General features: G+C 43.4%; 1 protein-coding gene across 1 annotated transcript in view; it reads left to right on the forward strand.

The window, feature by feature from the left end:
* Window positions 1-20,110, forward strand: part of mpped2a (metallophosphoesterase domain containing 2a) — a 187,542-nt gene that overhangs the window by 158,542 nt on the left and 8,890 nt on the right. Inside the window, exons 5-6 of the mRNA XM_041196535.1 lie at window positions 6,198-6,313; window positions 10,084-10,197. Of these exons, the coding sequence (XP_041052469.1) occupies window positions 6,198-6,313; window positions 10,084-10,197 (230 nt within the window). The remainder of the gene's footprint in view (window positions 1-6,197; window positions 6,314-10,083; window positions 10,198-20,110) is intronic.

The raw sequence follows: 20,110 nt of genomic DNA on the forward strand, positions 1-20,110 counted from the left end.
TCTCACTGACTGAGCCTTCAACAGTACACCACTGCTTCATGTGGCCATAGCAAATAGCTACAGATCTTCAGCTGTCTCTTTGGACCTTATTGCCTCTCGCAAGCTGTTCTCACTGTTTTGAGTTCTACATTCCCATCTACTCCTGATACCCTTTGATTCCCTTGCCTAACCACAATCTATCTATCTCTGCCTTAAAATATTCAGTGACCCCACTTCCACTGCCTTCTGAGGCAGAGAGTTCCAAAGTTGCACAGCCCTCTGAGACAAAAAAAACATTCTCCTCAGCCCCATCCTAAAAGGGCAACTCCTAATTTTGCCCTCTAATTCTGGGCTCACCCACAAGAGTAACCATCCTTTCCACATCTACCTTGTCAAGACTATTTAGGAACTTATGTACTTCAGTTAAGTCAGCCCTCACTCTTCTAAACTCCAGTGGAAACAAACCCAGCTTGTCCAACCTTTCCTCATAAGACAACCCACTCATTCCAAGTATCAATCTAGTAAACCTACTCTGAACCACCACCAAAGTATTCACGTCCCTTCTTAAGTAAGGTGACCAAAACTGCACACAGTATTCGAGATGCAGTCTCACCAATGCCCTGTGTAATTGAAGCATAACATCCTTACTTTTATGTTCAATTCCTCTCGTAATAAAGGATAGCATTCCATTAGCCTTCTTGATTACATGCTGTACCTGCATACTAACTTTTTGTTACTCATGTACAAGATTCCTCTGTACCTCTGAATTCTGCAGTCATTCTCTGTTTAAATAATACTCTGCTTTTTTATTCTTCCTGCCAAAGGGAACAACTTCACATTTTCCCACATTATACTCCATCTGCCAGATTATTGCCCATTCACTCAACTTATCTATATCCGTCTGCAAACTCCTTATGTCTTCTTCACAATATACTTTCCTACTTCTCTTTGTGTCATCTGCAAATTTAGCTACCATACCTTCGCTCCCCTGGTCTAAGTCTTGATGTTAGTTGGAAGACCTTGATATAAACAGGGTTAAAGAGAATGAGTTGGTGCTGAGTGTCCATTTTTTTACATTTTATTTTGAAATGGTATCAATTGTACGTGGAAATTATTTTGAGTGTACTCAAGGAATTGTGAAGATTCTGTTATCAGATTTACTGATTTCCAGTTCACGTCAAGTATATTGCCTTATATTCACTAAGGTGAATTGACGGAACATTGCATACAGCTTATTCCCTCTGCGGATGCTGGAAATCTGAAGTAAAAACAGAAGATGCTGAAATGCTCAGCAGGTCAGACAGCATCTTTGGGGAGAGAAACAGAGTTCATGTTTTAGGTCGATGACCTTTTATCAGACCTGATAAGTGTTTCCAGCATTTTCAGTCTTTATTTCAGATTTCCAGCATCCACAATATTTTGCTCTAATGTAAATTTTTTGAAGATTTGTGATTGATTATTGACATAGAGAGGTCAAATGTATTCAGTTGTAAAGGTCCAAACAGGCTGCTGCAATCTCAGCCTTTTCTACAAGAAGACTGTTTGCTATTAGCCTTTTCCCCTCTGTGAGAAGTATTGAGTTAAACCCTATTAGCAGGGCATAGAAAGGAAGGCATTAGCTTTTGTTATTTCCCCTAACAGTGACTGGGTGTGTTGCAAAACCCCATGTTCTGCAGAGGAAATGCAATAAGAATGATCCAATTATAGAGTGAGTTTAAAACCCCCATGAAACAGGAAAGGCAAGAATGCTTTAATCCTCCAGGAGGACAGTAAACTTCTGAAAAAAAATCGCAACAGGAATAAAGGTGAAAAAGATCAGCAACTTAGACACCATGTTCAAAGGTTTACTAGTAGCATCGTGTGTATGTTTGTGTGTGAGAGTGTGAGTGTAGCAGTGGAGGGGAACAGTTGTAGTCACCTCTTGGACACGACTAAGTGTATGGGGAGTGAGCAAGAGAGCAAGGGTCAGACAAGCTGTCTCACGTTGAGAGAAAGACCAGTCTAAGCTCCCTGGGCCAGATGACCTGATTCATGCTACAGCGTTCTGTGGCACTCAAATCAATCATGGATTTTTGCCACTACAACATTTTCAGGTAATTGCACTTTTCGATCAACTTTGGCACATCCTTCGGCACATTACTTCAGAGTAAGGGAGCAAGTAATGAAGTCTAAATCAGGGTTACCCATGTATGTGAATGCATGGAGCATAGTTAATAAAATTGGGGAGTTACAGGCACAGATTGCCTTGTGAGATTATGATGTTGTGGCGATAACTGAGACCTGGTTTAAGGAAGAGCAGATCTGAGTGTTAAATATTCCTGGTTGCAAGGTGCTCAGAAAAGATAGGAAAGGGAAAAAAGGAGGAGGGGTGGCGTTTTTGGTTAAGGAGAGTATTGCAGTACTGGAGAAAGAGGATGTGCCAGGGGATTCAGGGACAGAATTGATTTGGCTAGGGCTAAGGAATAAGGGTGCAATTACATTGCTAGATGTAATACATAGACCACCAGCTAGAGGGAAGGATATAGAGGAACAAGTCTGCAAGGAAATTACAGAGAGGTGTAAACATCATAATGTAGTTATAATGGGGGACTTTAATTACTCGTATATAGACTGGGATAGTGGTAGTGTAAAGGGTAGTGAGGGACAAGCGCTCCTAGATTGTGCTCAGGAGAATTTCCTAGAGCAGTATGTGTCCAGTCCAGCAAGAAAGGAGGCACTGATAGACCTGGTTCTTGGGAATCAGATGGGCCAAGTAGATCAACTGACAGTGGGGGAACATTTAGGGGACAGTGTTCATTGTATCTTAAGGTTTAGGATGACATCGGAAAATTACATAGGCCAATCTAGAGTAAGAATAATCAATTGGCAGAGAATAAAAACAGGGCAAGAACGGAGCTGGGCCGAATAGACTGGAACCAAAGGCTGGTGGGAAAAACAGTAGCTGAACAATGGACTACCTTCAAAGAGGAGATGGCTTGGGCACAGTCAAAATATGTTCCCTCAAAAGAGAAAGGTAGGACAAACAAATCCAGAGCTTGTTGGATGACATAGGAGATAGAAATTAAATTAAAGAAGAAAAAGTGTGCTTACGACAGGTGTCAGGTACCAAATACAATTGAGAGCCAAGCTGAATACAGAAGGTTCAGAAGGGATGTGAAAAAGCAAACACGGGAAGCAAAGGGGGATTATGAAGAAAGACTGGCAGCTAACATAAAAGGAAATCCCAAAGTATCTCATAAGCACACCAATGTAAAAGGGTGGTAAAAGGAATAGGGCCTAATAGGGACCAAAAAGGGGATTTACACATAGAGGCAAGAGGCATGGATGAGGTGTTAAATGAATACTTTACATCTGTCCTTATCTACAAGGCAGATGATGCCCAGGCCATGGTGACAGAGGAGGAAACTCAGTCACTAGAAAGATTTAAAATTGATAAGCAGATGATTTTGGATAAGCTGTCGGTACTTAAAGTTTATAAGGCACTGGCAATAATCTTTTCAATGTTCCCTGGATTCGGGGGAGGTGCCGGAGGGCAGGAGAATTGCAAACATTATGCCCTTGTTCAAAAAAAGGTTGTAAAGATTTGCCTTTGCAATTACAGACCAGTCAGTTTAACTTCAGTGGTGAGGAAACAATTGTTCGGGATAGAATTAATAGTCACATGGAAAAATGTGGATTGATTCAGAAGAATCAGCATGGATTTGTTAACGGAAAATCATGTCTAACTAACTTGCTGGAGTCTTTTGAAGAGGTAACAGAAATGGTTGATGAGGGCAAGGCCATTGATGTGATGGATATGGACTTCCAAAAGGTGTTCAAAACAGTGCCTCACAACAGACTTGTGAGAAAAGTTATAGGTCATGGAATAAAAGGGACAGTAGCAACGTGGATACAAAATTGGCTGAGGGATAGGAAACAGAGGGTAATGGTTAAATTGTATTTTTCGGGCTGGAAGAAGGTTTGTAATGGAGTTCCCCAGGGGTCGGTATTGGGACCCTTGCTTTTCCTGATATATATAAATGATCTAGATCTTGGTATGCAGGGGCCAATTTCAAAGTTTGCAGATGACACAAAACTTTGGAGGATTGTAAACTGTGAGGACGACAGTGTAGAACTTCAAAAGGACATTGACACATTGGTGGGCATGGGCAGATAGGTGACAGATGAAGTTCGATGCGGAGAAGTTTAAGACTTTGGTACAAAGACCATGGAAAGACAGAATAAAATTAAGGATACTATTCTAAAGGGTGTGCAGGAGCAGAGAGACCTGAGTGTATTTATACATAAATCATTAATGGTGGCAGGACAGGTAGAGAGAGCTGTTACTAAATGTACAGCATTCTAGGCTTCATTAATAGAATACAAGAGCAGGGAGGCTATGATGAACTTATATAAGACAGTGGTTAAACCTCAGCTGGAGTATTGTGTACAGTTCTGAGCACCACAAAATAGGAGGGGGGTGTGAACGCATTGGAGAGAGTGCAGAAGAAGTTTACGAGAATGGTTCCAGGGATGAGAGACTTCAGTTATGAAGAAAGATTGGAGAAATTGGGACTATTTTCCTTGGAAAGGTGAAAGCTAAGAGGAGACTTGATTGAAGTTTTCAAAATCATGAGGGGTCTGGACTGAGTAGATAGGGTGAAACTGTTCCCACTCGTAAATGGACCGAGAACCAGAAGGCAGTTTTAAAGTGTGTTACAAAAGAAGCAAATGTGAGGGGAGAAAAAACTTTCACACAGCAAATAGCTAGGGTTTGGAATGCACTGCCTGGAAGTGTGGTGGAGGCGGGTTCAATTGAAGCGTTCAAGACAGCATTGGATGATTATTTAAATAGAAACAACATGCAGGGTTACTGGGAAAAGGCAGGAGATTGGTGCTAAGTTAAAATGCTCAGAGAGCCAGTGCAGACATGATGGGCCGAATGGCCTCCTTCTGCATCATAACAATTCTGTGATATGAGAAATTGTTGTCAGTTTGACAGCAGGTTTTTTTAAAAAGCGAACAGACTTGTGAAAAAGAATGTACCAGTTGTGAAACAGGAAATTGGTGTGTATTTTCTGGCTGCAGTTTACTCTGGGCATTGCTAATTGGAAACTAGTATTCAGCAAGGAGAGCTTTTCAAAGTCAACATTTAATGCAATGTGAAGAGTAAAATTAAGGACATTTCAGAAAGAAACTGGGTCATCAGAAATAAAAAGAGCACTTGCCTGGACCATTCATAGAAGCAAGATGAGGCCATTTAGCCCCTCAAGCCTGTTCCACCGTTCAGTAAAACCTGTAATCTAACTCCATATAACTGCCTTTGCCCCAAATCCCTTAATACCTTTGGCTAACAAACATCTATTCCCAGCATGAGGTAAGAACCTGCCGTCGGGACCAAAAGCAGGTCCCAAGCCCTTCTTCTTGATCGGGCAGTAGGACCTCAGCGGCAGCCTTCCCCACTGCATCCAGTTAGGGACAGTGGGTGTGGCCTTTTCACATTGCTGGACCAATCAAAAGAGGTGACCACTGCTGACGCTGTAGGGAGAACAAGAGGGCACCTCCAATTTGAAGCGTCCTTGAAGGGGAGATGAGAAATTTGCTGCTGTGGAGGGGCTGCAGGAGTGGCCATTGCCACCTTGGGCCAGGGAGTTTCTGGAAACCAATTCCTCTGCACCCCACCAGGAGGTTGCTGGGAGGCCACCTCCATACAGGGATGGGGGAGAGGGGCCTCCATCATCAGCAAAATATCGTGTGCCTGGGAAAATGGACGACAATTAATCCTTTAATTGTGTAAATTGTTCCTTTTGGCAGACTGCCCTTCTCAGCACTGGGAAAATGGCCCAGCACAGGACTGTGATGGGGAGGCCTCCCCAAGCAGCTCCCTAATATTTTACCAGCACCACATCCCCCTTCTAGCAAGGCCCACCCCTCCCAGCCCAGGGCCTGGTAAAATCTCAGCCCATGCATCTCGGTTTTTTGATCTGAATGAGCTCTCTCTAGGTGAGTTATAATGAATTTTGAGTTCAGTTGTATGTGTATGAAACGGCATTCCTGTAAGATGCCTGGACCTCTGCTAATGTTTCATTCCTCAGTGTCCTTTAGAAATGGCTGAGGGTCACAGCATGATCTTCACCATGTGACTTCCCTCATAGTACTCGGTCACACCAATTTACACGTGGGGTGGGATAATCATGCAACTATCTCACAGCATTGACATTATTTGCTCTGTCTTGCAGGACACCGTGGTTTAATGGCTGGGGCTTCAATTTGCCCAGAGGCCAGTCTTTGCTGGACAAATGGAATCTAATTCCAGAGGGTATCGATATTCTCATGACTCATGGGCCACCATTGGGTAAGTGGTTAAAACTGTTTTTTTATAAATCCACATGTCACTCAGTGGGTAGCAGTTGTGTGTCTCAATCAGGTTGTGGATTGAAGTCCCACCCTCAAGACTTGAGGGTAGAATCCAGATGTCCACACCTAGTGCAATAATATGAGAGTGCTGCACTGTCAGAGGTGCTGTCCTCTAGATGAGACCTTTAAATGAGACCCTATCTGCTCTCTCAGGTGGTGTAAAAAATCCCATGGCACTTTTTCAAAGAGGAGCAAGGGAGTTTCCCTGCTTTCCTGACCAATATTTATCCCTCAAACAACATCATTCAAACAGCAATGTGATAATGATCAGTTAACCTGTCCACCTAATGAATTACTTTTGAAGTGAAGTCACTAAAGTAAGAAACATGGCAGCCAATTTGTGCACAGCAAGATCTCACAAGCAACAATGAGATAAATGTTGCACAGCAAGCTCTTATAAAAGGTAATGTGATAATGACCAGATAATCTGTTTTAGTGATGTTGATAGAGGGATAAATATTGGCCAAAAGTCTGGGGACAACTCCCTTGCTGTTCTCTGAATCAGTGCCATGGGATCTTTTACACCCACCTGAGAGGGCAGGTAGGGTCTCAGTTTAACATCCCAGCTGAGAAAAAACACCTCCATCATTGCATCACTACTTTAGTACTGCATTGGGTGTGTCAGTCTACGTTATGGGCTCAACTGGGACTTGAACCCACAACCTCCTGCCTCAGAGACGAGACTGAGTGAACTGAGCCAAGACTGACACCATGTAGAGAGATGGGATTGCCCTTTTCAAGAAAACCTCCATATTGGCTCCATAATTAGCAACAAAAATGACACCCAGAGAAATCCCACAATTGAAAGCACATGTCTACACCATTTCCTGATAAAAACTAATTTTTGATTAAAAAAAAAATCAGATCCTATTTTCATTCTTGCAAGTGATTTTAAAGTTCTCTAGCCATCTTTGTGTAATAGAAAAGTTTGGGGCATGCCTGTCACAATGCTACATGCACAAGTTCCCCTCGTACTGAAAAGGGAGATACAAAAAGAGAAATAAAGCTAATCATTTCGAACAACGAGAAAGCTACCCATCAAAAAAGACCATTCTGACTTTTTGCTTGTGAGAAAGCCTTAACTCTGTGGTAATATCTCTGTTATGGCACAGCCAATGGTAAATGCTAAGTGGTTCAAATCACAAAGGGAAACTTGAAACAACTGCCACGATTTGTTTTGCAGTTTGCATAATTTTCAAGATGCATGTCTTGAATTCAGTAGTAATAAGACCACCAAGTCTTATAGATTTTCCAAACCTAGATTAAATATTTATTAATAAGATAAATGATTTTTAAATACATACATAGATCTACAAATTACTACTATGATAACTTCTAATCAGTCTAACTCCCAGTTACAATTTCGTTAAGGTAACAGTAGGCCACATAGATTTTAAAAAGCCTAGTCAAAGAAACATGATACCCTGAACAAGTCAAATTCAGTTTTCTTAACTTCAGTCTTTGAAGACAGCAGCTTGAGGCATAGATGCTGAAGGATTTTCACACTTGTAAGATCTTAAAATGCCTCCCTTACAAACAGCCATCTCTCCTTTAACATATTTTCCTTTTTGAATATAAATTCCCATTGTTTCATGATGTCTTTTGAACTTTATCTCTCTACTAATAATAAAATCTATCATAATTCCAATTCCACCAGTAATCCTTGAAAAAAATAAACAAACACACTATTTCTTACTACCTCTGCTGGCTAAGTATACATTGCACCCCCTCCTTTGAGTTGAATTGTTTAAAAATGTAAATGTTCCCTTTTCACTTCACATTCTGACATTTCCCCATGTTTACCTAATTAACATTTCAAACCTAACTCCTCGTCTTACATCAAAGCACCCTAGACTAGCTGCCTCTAATTTAATTAAGTCTCTCCCACACACACACAGACACGTCCCACTATTACTCTATTTTACAATAAATTCCAATAACATTATGGAAATTATTATATCTTCCTGACACTCTGAGTAAGAAGGTGCCACGCTCAAAGTCCATTCCAGATAGTCCTGCTGAATATTAACCACAGCTCTAATTCTGAATTCTGGATTGATATTCAGTGGAATATTCATGCCTGGCAGGAGACCCTTTCCCTCATTGAGTGGATTATGCAAGCCTATAAGAACCACCCTCCATATAGAACGAGTCACCTTATCAGCTGAGATAAAGATGGTCACAACCAAAGAGAGTACCTTCAAAATGCAGCCTATCAGAATGATAATAAGCCTCCCAATCCTTTACCTTTTTCAGACTATTATCCATTGGAAATGGTGGAGCTATGGAAGCAGCAGGTGGTTTGAGTCAGAAGATTTCCCAATTCACCAGCCCCGCCTCGGAAAAAGTGCCCGGGAAGCCATGATCTTCACTACGGGAAAGTGGGGGCCAGATAGATACAGGCCCACCAACCCTAGAAGCAGAGTGTAGGTGGTTACAGGGATGACCAAGTGCCAAGGTGGGCTGGTTTGAAGGCCCACCTCTGTTCTCTGCTGTCCCAGTTCTTTTACAATATTTTAGACCTTCTAGCCCCCGTGTCAACTCATGCCCCCATTTAACCCTCATGGCCGTTTATTGCATCTACGCCACTCATGCCCCCATCCACCCGCCCCCCAACTCCTTTAGCTTTCATGCCAACTCATCTAATATCTGACATGGAAAGACCTCAGAAGCCATGGGCTGAAATAAAATAAAGTATAAATCTAATACATATTTTACTATACAGACTTGATATCAAAAAAACCCATTCATGAAAGCCTATTCAAAGCTTTGTTTTTAAAATCTTATGCTTAATCTCTTAAAAAACAAACTTCTTTTCATACCTTAGATCAAAGACTGCTGATCCTTTAATAGACACTTTAACCTGTCAATCAAACTGTGAACTTAGATTTCCCCCTGCTGAAATAATTGTTGTTTTTGGAAATCAGCCATTCACAATGAGTCCTTATGGAAATGTCAACAAATAATTATTGAAACTGATAGAATATATGGTATATCACCTGGCCTGTCAATCAAAACAAATAGCGGAGTTATTTTTTAACAGGCATTGACACCTGCAGCCTGTTTTGTTTTCATTTGTAAAGGGCTCAGGATTTAAATAACTTCAGATCATGATAGTTAAACAGGCCTAATCTGCCCATCAAGAGCATTTACATCTATTCCATAAATTTGTGGCTCCCGCACTATGGATTACAGCCCTCACAGCTGTGAAAATTTGAATTCAGCACCCACTAGTTTCTGGCTCTAATTTGTCAGGATGGTGTTATATTAGTCAATGTATTTCCAATATGTTGCACATTGCAGCCTATCAGACTGTCAATCAGCCTGAGGATCCCAACGCTTCCTCAATCTGTCCTCTGAGGGAAGATTGAGCAGATATGAAAACAGCAACAACTTCTGATTGATGAGAATTTGCTAAAAGCAATGACACTTTGTGGACTTAACAGGTTACAGTTAACTCCACTTTAACAGAAGCATGAAGCATTGCGTACAAGGATCCTAATCTTTAAAATAAGTCGTGCATCCTCCAACATGGGAAATCTGCTAGTTTCTGGCTGCAACTTGCCATGGAGGTTTTAAATTAATCAGTGCATTTCCAGTGTAACAGTAAATAACATGTCAGCATGCTGTGAATCCATTATTAAGCAGTACCATTAGAAAGGAATCCTATTCTATGGCATATTTTTTCATTTTCCTTTTTGGTTTCAGGTTTTCGAGACTGGGTTCCCAAAGAGTTACAGAGAGTTGGCTGTGTCGAGCTCTTAAACACAGTGCAGAGGCGAGTACGGCCGAAACTACACGTCTTTGGAGGAATTCATGAGGGTGGGTGACTCTTCTTAATCCCAAAATACATTTTTATAACAAGACCACAGTTAGTACCCATCCCCAGTTGCCAAGAGTGTGGTTAGCAAGGTTTTTTTTTCGTGATTCTTTTTTTTAACATGACTTGCTAGGCCATTTGGAGGAAGTTAATAATCAACCATTTAGGAGTGGAACTGGAATCAGCAGATGGGAGTAGTCAGGTTCTTTGCCTTACGTGAATGTGTTAGCGTCAGCTGTGGCTCGGTGGGTAGCACTCTCACCTCTGAATCGAAAAGACATGGATTGAAGTCCCACTGCTGATACTTGAGCACAAAAATCTAGGCTGACATTTCTAGTGCAGAACTGAAGGAGTGCTGCGCTGTCAGTAAATGCCATCTTTTGGATGAGACACTGAATTGAGGTGAGGTCAAAGTGACATTAGCTGGAAGAAGGGCAGGGGAGTTCTCCCCAGTGCCCTGGCCAATATTTATCCTTCAATCAATATCACTAAAGCAGATCATCATTACGACATATTGTTTATGAGATCTTGTTATGTACAAATTGGCCACTGTTTTTCCTACATTGCAACAGTGACTACATTCCAAAAGTACTCCACTTGTTGTAAGATGCTTTATGGCATCCTGAGGTCATGGGAGACACTATATGTGCAAGTCTTTTTTCTAATTGGATTTTTTATAATCAGTTGGCAGCTCTCCTTTTACTGATATGAGCCCACAAATTACCAGCTTCACAGCTTTCCATGGTGGTATTTGAGCTTGCAATTACTGGATTACTGATTTATTACTATGACGACTGTACCAAACGACAACAGGGCTGGTAGACTTTATTTGACACTTTAACTCTTACCCAGTATATTAGTAACAAAGGAAAAAGAAAGACATTTGTTCCTATTGTGCCTTTCCAGGCTTAGGATGTCCCAAAGCACTTCAAGGCGAATTACATGCTATTTGTAGTATAGTCACTGTTGCAATGTAGGAAACACAGCTGCCAATTTGCGCACAGTAAGCTCCCACAAACAGCAAAGTGATAAAAGCAAATCTATTTTAGTTATGTTGATTGAGAGATAAACATTGGCCCTCCCCCTGCTATTCTTCAGAAATGGTGGTCATAGAATCTTTTAGTGTCTATCTGAGAGGGCTGGTGGGGCTTAGGTTCAATGTCTCATCTGATAAACGGCTCCTCACACGGGGCAGTTAGAAGTAGTAAATCACTGATAAAACTATGTGCTTTATTTTTGTCGGCAAAAACCTGGAATTCAACTCAAAAGTATTATTCTTGCTGAAAACTCAGGTGAACAGCAAAGTCAGGGATGAGGTAAATCAGGTGACATTGGGTTTAGGTTTTGAAAGCCTATACATCTGAGGAGAGAAAGAAGCCTGAGGGAGGGAGGGGTGATGGATTTTAACCCTGGGAAAGGGGTGCTGTGAATCACAGTGGCAGCAGGATATGTAATTGTGGCACTTGCCCTTTGACCTTGGGCATGAAGCCCAAGTCATTTTGAGGGCCAAGCCCAAGGTCTTGTGCAGTTGTTGTTGAGCCCTGAGCACCTGGTAACCGGGCAACTTGCTGATTGGGGTATACGGGTAATTGAGCAGCCTGGCTGACTGCCTCTCCTGGCCTGTTTAAAATAAGACATACGAGGAAAACCAGAAACCTAACTGCTTTATAGAATGGTCTGCAAATGCCTTCCATTGCCTGAAAGATGGCAGATGTTTGTGATTTACTGGGATAAATAAAATCCACCCCTGCAATCATAGTACTTAACTTGGAACCTTTTTGCATCCCTCAAAATGGTGTACTTAAAGTGAATTGCTTTGAAGTGCAAGGAGTGTTGTTATGTAGGTAAGACTGGAGCCATTTTACACAAACCAAAATCTGGCAAACACCAATCCAGCGAACGAAAGTTAAGACTGGAGGTTCCTGTCAGTCATGCCAGTGAGGGAGGCAGTGGTGTAATGGTATTGCCATTGGACTAGTAACCCAGAGATCCAGAGTAATCCCACCATGGTAGATGGTGAAATTTGAATTCAGTTAAAAAAACTGGAATTAAAGGTCTAAAGGTGGCCATGAAACCATTTTCGATTGATGTAAAAACCCAAATGGTTCACTAATGATCTTTAGGGAAGGAAATCTGCCATCCTTACCCTGGCCTATATGTGACTCTAGACCCACAACAACGTTGTTGACTCTGTGTGTATATTGGCTGCCACATTTGCTACATCACAATGGTGACTACACTTCAAAAGTACTTTATTGGCTTTCGTGAAAGGTGCTATATAAATGCAAGGAGAAAGGATTAGATGTTTATGCTGATAAAGCTGCTGGAGGAAGGTTGAAAGGAGGCTCAAGTGGAGCATTAACAAAGGCATTCACCGGGCCGAATGGCTTGCTTCTGCGCTGTATGTTCTATGTAACTTAGTTACTATGTAACTAAGATATTCCCTGCCTTCAAATAACGGCATGGTTCTTTTGAGCTCAGCATCTGAAGGACAGACCGATGGGACAGTGAGAACCCCACCCAGAGGAGAGTCAGAGGCTCAGGGATTCTACTCAATGTCTCACCTTCAGACAACAAAAATGTAGCGCTCAATCAATACCACAAGAGAGGCAAATGAAGATGAGACAAGATAAGCGAGCACTTTATCTGTTTTTGATTGAGAGGGGAATGTTCCACGAGATAACTGCCTTCTCTTCCAATTGTGCCAAACACCTTCCTGCTCACTGGAGGTGTCATGAATGCAGCATGTCAACTAAGCATAGGCACCCCAAAAGGTAGGTGGAAATCTGAAACTATCTCCCCAAAAAGCTGTTGAGGCTGGAGGTCAATTGAAAATTTCAAATCTGGGCTGATAGATTTTTGTATTAAGGGTTATGGAACAAAAGTGGATAGCTGGAGTTAAGACATAGATGAGCCATGATCTAATTCAATTGCAAAACAGGTTTGAGGGGCTGAATGGCCCCTTCCTGTTCCAATGTATGACTTTAAAATGGAGACTGAATTATGTCTATGTGGCCTGATCCAATTATTCCTCGACTCTCTTACCTCACCCAGCTTCACTCTGAAGACTTAACTCCCTGCAAACTGTGTTAAATAGTCAGAATAGTTATTCCCTGGAATAATATTTTTTGTTTATTCATTCATGGATTGTGCGTGTCACATGGCAAGGCCAGAAATTATTGCACATCCCTAGTTGCCCATGAGAAGGTGGTGATGAGCCATATTCTTGAACCATTAAATCCATATGGTATAGATGCATCCACAGTGCTGTGAGGAAGAGAGTTCCAGGATTTTGATCCAGCACCAGTGAAGAAATCGTGATACAGTTCCAAGTCAGGGTGGTTTGTGGCTTGGAGGGGAATTTGCAGGTTGTGGTATTCCCATGCATCAGTTGCCCCTGTTCTTCCAGATGGTGGACATCACAGGTTTGTAAGGTGTTGTTGAAGGATCCTAGGCGAGTTGCCACAGTGCATCCTGTATGTGCATACACTGAAGCCACTGTCCATCGGTGGTGGACGGAATGTATGTTTAAGGTGGTGGATGGGGTACCAATTGAGCAGACTGCTTTGTCCGGGCTGGTGTTGAGCTTCTTGAATGTTTTTGGAGCTGCACTCATTTGAGCAAGAGGAGAATATCCTTTCCCACTCCTGAACCTTTTTCTGTAGTTGGGAATATTGCCCACTGCAGTAGCGAAGTTTTTGCCAGTCTGACAGAACCCATGAAGCGCTGTTCTGTTTCTATTGAATATGCTGAACAGACAAGACGTGTTTATAAATCATGGCCTGTACACTCAGGATTTCCCACCCCGGAATCCCTGCAACCATCAGTCCATTGAAAGAACAGAGTCACCAGCTGTTAAATTTCCATTCTAAGTTATCCTACTTGTGGCAGTGTGGGCTCAGTGGGTAACTCAATGGAGAAGACTCGAGCTGGAAACCAGTCTTAAGAGCCATGTTCCAAGGTACTGCCCTGGGCCCACATTTGTTTCCCCTCTTTATAAATGATATCCAGGGTGGAATATCGAGCCAGATCAGACTGTTTGCAGACGACTGCTTATCTATAGAGGCATTACTGAAGCAGCAGATGAGGTTAACCGTGCAAATCACTGTCCATCAGTACCAAGCTACAAAATACATGATTACCACCTTGAAGTTACTTAGAAATCCACTTCCAAAATATTTTGGAGTGGAATGTACAAAGTCAACATGCAGCCACCCAAAGCTTCTAAAATGCTTGGGTTCGTGAAATGGAGCTTCCATCATTCAACTACAGTAAAGAAATTGCTGTACTAGACATTGGTTAGACCGCACTTAGGCCAAGAGTTTCCATGCCTGCCGGCATCGGGCATGTTTGGTGGGGTGAGCAGACAATATGGCAAGAAGACCAAAAATCGGTTTCATGATGTCGTGAAACCAGTTTGTGATCAGGCCGCATTTCCCGCCATTGGACATCGGGAACCTCATTGTAATACATCAGCATATCATTATAAGGCCAGCCCACCAGACTCACCCCCCCCCCCCCCACCCCAGCTGGATCGTCTGCCCAAACCGTCCAGGTTTGTTTGCCTACTTTGCTTCGGTCAGCACTTGCAATCATCAACACCAGGCTTCACAGACAGCACCACATCACTTTTAGGGGGGCTCACAGGTAGGTCTCTACCTGCCAGATCAGCCATGTATGGGTGGCTTTTCAATAGCTACAGGGCAAGGCCTTGCTTGGGGAAGGGGGAGATGTGGCCTCAGACAAGGGAACAGGCTGCACGACAAGAGCTATACTGGGAAGGAGGGCAACCCAGTGTGTGTGGGGGCGCATGTTGATCTGTGCAAGTGGTCTGAAGATGGTGAGGACTGAGGAGGCAGTCTCCAGAGGAGATGAGGCCAGATGGACATGAGAGGGTGTGCGTGTGAGAATGACTGGTGATGTCCCTTGAGCTGGCAGTGAGTGAGGTGCCAGTGAATGTGTGATGGGCTTGAATGTGTGAGTTTAAAGTGATGAGATGGCTGCCACACCCTGGATGCACAGATAAGATCATTCCTACTCTATCTGCATTGGATGGCCAACCTCTTCTGTGCAGCAATGGCACTGCCCATTGCTGCCACCACCTGCCATGCTGGATTGGTGATGCCACTGCCCCTCCTGCGGCCAGTGTCCAGAACGGGGATAGAGGACATCACAGCGGGCCTCCATGGCGTCCAAATTGCATTCCAGTGATGCTTTGTTAAACTGGGAGCTGCAGTCTTTTTGCCTCTCGCGGACATCTTCCCTGCAGTAGTTGTGGGCTGGGAGCACTGAGATATATGCACGTGGCTGGACTTTAAACACGGCACCCAGCATGATGAAGTGGCGAGGCAATGGCGGGCAGGCTCTCATTCGCCCACCCACCATGGAAATGGCGTGTTTCCCGGGAATGCATAAATAATATAGCGGGTTTGGATGATGTGCAGTGAAAACCTGCCATCGTGGCCGGCGAGTAAAGCATCGTTTTACACGCCCGCTACCACACTCGGTGCAAATCTGGGACCATTCCACTCTTCGTGTATGATGCAGCCACTTGGGAGCCATGCACTGATAAAAATCATTACCTTCCTTGTGAAAATTCAAAGCCGGGCAGCTCTTTTCATTACAAACACGCACAAGATTCTAGTGCCTCCCAGTTGGCCATGTCACTGGGCTGGCACAGTCTCTAGAACCGAATAAAAGCCAGTGGGTTAACATGCCTCTATAAATTTTTCAATGAACAATTAAGTATTACTAAGCAGTATTTTAAGCCCAAAAGTGACCGAACTCAAAGGGTTCCTAACCAGTAGCTCCGACTGTACACACCCCAACATGCTTCCTTTGCTAATTCCTTTTTCCCAAGAACAATTAAGGACTGGAATAATCTTCCACAAACCTTAATCTCCTTGAACTCTAAGGAATCATTTAAGGAAAATCTGTTGAACTTTTTTAATTAATATGACCATCGACTGCATTCATCGTGCACCTCCTGTAAAAATTCCCTGGTGAAAGGCCTCGGAGGGAAACCTTACCAAGTGCCAACTACCAATTACCATTCCCGAGAGCTAACGACCACAACTTGCATTTTTATAGTGCTTTTAACATAGGGAAACATATCCCAAGGTGTTTCATAGGAACACAATCAGACAACAAAAAAAATCTGAGCACAAAGTCAAAGAAGGAGACAGTGTGGCAGGTGGTCAAAGAGGTCGATTTTAATCAGGGATTTAAGATGGAGAGAGGTGAGAGACGGAGAGGTTTAGGGAAATAATTCCAGAGCTTAGGGCCTAGGCAGCTGAGGTTGTGGCTGCCAATGGTGGAGAGAAGTAAGCGGGGCGATGGACAAGGGGCCAGTGTTGGAGGAGCGCAGAGTTAATAATTAATCTAAGTTAATATTTAAAGTAGAATTCAAAGCTGTGCTCAGAGTGACAAACCTGCTGCAGTGAACTGAACCATTGGGTGATTTTTGACAAAATTAACTTGCAAACATAATGCAGTCGACTCTGTCATAGGGCACTCGTTTAATATTAATTGGAATGTGTTTTCAAATTGCTGCGATGGTGACTCAAATTCTTGTGAGCCTTTCGTGACGGAGCTCTTTTACATTCCATTTTAAGAACACAGGAATTGCTGAGGAATCACTTTATCGTGAAACAAATGACTCGAGGCAGCTAATCGTTTGATGTCATCTTTGTGGCCAGGCTCATTTGCATTTCCAATCACACACAGGCTGACTGGTAGCAATTCGTGTTAGAGAGATTGCTTCTTAAAATGTCAAATACTTTCATAAAGGGATGTACAGAAGGATCTAACAGCCAGGCAGATTCAGTAAGCAGCTGCAGGGATCAGCCTGTTCCCAGCAGCCAGCTGCTGTGCAAACTCCTCGGAAGGCATCACTTGTGGAGCCACCTGATATTGAAGGAGCAATATGATGTTTGGGGAAAATCCAAACTGGAAACCTCCAATTTCTCAAATGTTCATAGATAAGACGGCTGCTGATTCCCAGGACTGTATACCCAGACTGCTGTAATTTAATAAAATTGATCATTCATCTTAAATCATCGATTTATCAAAGGCAGCCATTGATCCAGTATTGAATACATTTGCTTGTGTTACTCAACCCTTGCACTTCAATGATGATGTCTGACCTCATCATGCCTACATAGGAACAGGAGGAGGCTATTCAGCCCCTTGAGCCTGTTAGGTCATTCCATCAGATTATGGCTGGGATTTACCGGCGCAGACAGGATCCGTTGCGGGAAAGGCAGCTCCAGCCAGAAGTCCATTGACTTGCGGCAGGACCGGAAGATCGCGGTGGGTGGGTGGGCATGGAAAATCCCACCCTATAGCTGATCTATATCTTTAACCCTGGGGCACTCCCCAGGATTGTTTCAGTCCCTACTATGAGATCTCCAGGAGGTCTCCAGGAATGGTTCAGTAGTATAAGGAGTCCCACATCCCGCCACCCTGGATTCTCTCAGTATTTCAAAAGGGGCCTCGAGTGTGTGCCATTATTTGCAGAGGAATGCCACATATTCATCAGTTTGAAAAGCATTGTTTATTGCTCGTGTACATTGGTTCCTGGTCTAGCAGCACCTCAATTTGAACATACTTACCCTTGTTTTCAGATCCCTCCATGGCCCCACCAACTGTTGCCTCTGCCAGCCCCAGAACCTTCCAGGATCTCTACCCTCCAATTTTGTTCTCCTGAACATCTCCAATTTTAATCGCCCCACCACTGGCGTTCATGCATTCAGCTGCCTGGGCCCAAAGCTCTGGAATTTCCTCCTGAAACCTCTCCAACTCTCAACCTCTCTCTCCTTCTTTAAGAAATTCATCTTTTTTCATTTATTCATTCTCGGGATGTGGGTGTCGCTGGTTAGGCTTGTATTTATTGCCCATCCCTAGTTGCCCTTTAGAAGGTGGTGGTGAATTCCCTCTCTAAACCTCTGTACCTCACTTTTTTCTATTAAGACACTCCTTAAAACCTATCTCTTTGACCAAGCTTTTGGACACCTGTCCAAATATCATCTTATGTGGCTCATTGTCAAATTCTGTCTGATAACGCTCCTGCGAAACACCATGGGATGTTTGATAATATTATAAGAGCTATATAAATACAACTTGTTATATAAGGCTTCACTTGTATGGAATTTTAACAGCAGCAGCTACTCACTGAAAATGGAGTGGCTTCTCACTTAAAACAATGAGCAGAGGGTTACTGTACAAAGGCAACCACAGACGGTTAACAGTCATTTCCAGGCTAAGATCTGTTGACTCAGTCTTGCTGTGTCCCTAATGAATCAGTGAACAAGTAGAATTAACGGCTGTGGCTTCATTCTCAGGTGGTTTCTCACACAGGATTTGTACTCCGCTCTAGTTAGAGGCTTGATGCAATGCTCGCACCGCCCTCAAACCTCAGCCACAAGGTGCTGTCGCCCTTAAATCAAACCATTAAGCAACTCACTTGGGCCTGATTTACAACAAAAGTACTGTTTCTGATTTCAGCATCCTACAATGTGCACGTTTCTCTTCCTCTGGTTCTCCTTTTCCTCCACCAACCCCTCTCCCAGCACACCCACAGCCACTACTTAGAATAGAATCATAGATTGGTTACAGTTCAGAAGGAAGCCATTCAGCCTGTCAAACCTGTGTCTGCTCCATGCAAGAGCAGTTTAGCTAGTCCCATGCACTTAGCCTTTCCTCCAAGGCCCTGCAGGCTTTTTTCTTTTCAAGTTTGAAAGCCCCGTTTGAACCTGCCTCCATCACACTCTAAGGCAGTGCATTTCGGATCCTAACCACCACTGTGTAAAAGGTTTTTTCTCATGCCACCTTAAATTTGTCAGTGGGGGCAGTTTCTCCCTATCTACTCTGCCCTCGTGAGTTTGGACACCTGTATCAAATCCCCTCTCAACTTCTGCTCCCCCTGACTGCTGTGACCCACTTACAAAGTTCTCTTTCATCCCTGTGGCGTCATTTCACTCTACCTTCACGATGTGAAGCATTGAACCCAGGCTTGTCCAAACTTTTCACGTGAGGGGCCACATTTAAATTTTTTTCTCACTCAAGGGGCTGGCGAGCAAATTTCAGAAAGAAAAGGTTTGGCAAAACATGAAGCATGAATTTAAAAAAAAAAAGTTGAGGTATGGAGAAAAGAAGCAACTTGCTGAGCAAAAATACAGCAATGTCAAGGCAATAAATTGATCATTTAAAAAAGACTAATTAATAAAGATCACCATTCGAGTGTAAGAGGGTGAGAGTATGTGTGCGGCCCACTCCCAGTCTCAGGGTGTTTATTCGCTCACCAACACCCACTGTGTGAGTATGTGTTGATGTGTGGGGGTGAAGGTGAGTGAGAACCCTAAGACTCGCTCACTCTCCCTCTTTCTGTCTCACACACACACTCACTCATTCCCACATGCACACTCTCTCTCACATGCACACTCACTCTCTCACATGCATACTCACTGTCAAATGCACCCTCACTCTCTCACTCACTCTCTCTATCTCACACAGTCATGCACTCTCGCACTCACTCTCACAAACACACTCTCGCACACAGTCACCACCCACAACCAACCCCCTAACCAGCAGCCAGTCTGTTCCCCCCTATCCAGCAGTCAGTCTCTCTCTCACTCTCACTCCCTCTTCCCCCGTCTCCCTGAAAAGTGCTCTCCACCCCATACCTGCTGCCGTTGCCACTGGTGTTCACACCTCAGGCTGAATGTAATACACTGCTCACTGCTTCTCCAATCAGAGACTGTTTCTCTCCCACATTTCCTGCTGATAGGCTCAGATATGAGCCTATCAGCTACAAACGGAGCTGCTGGGGTCACAGGAAGAGGGGATTTGGATCTGCCAGACATTTTCAGCGCCACCTGGGTGGATAGCCCCGAGCTGTCGAGCTACAGGTCCTCC

This window comes from Carcharodon carcharias, chromosome 10 (genome assembly GCF_017639515.1).
Source record: "Carcharodon carcharias isolate sCarCar2 chromosome 10, sCarCar2.pri, whole genome shotgun sequence".
In the NCBI taxonomy this organism is placed as follows: Eukaryota; Metazoa; Chordata; class Chondrichthyes; order Lamniformes; family Lamnidae; genus Carcharodon; species Carcharodon carcharias.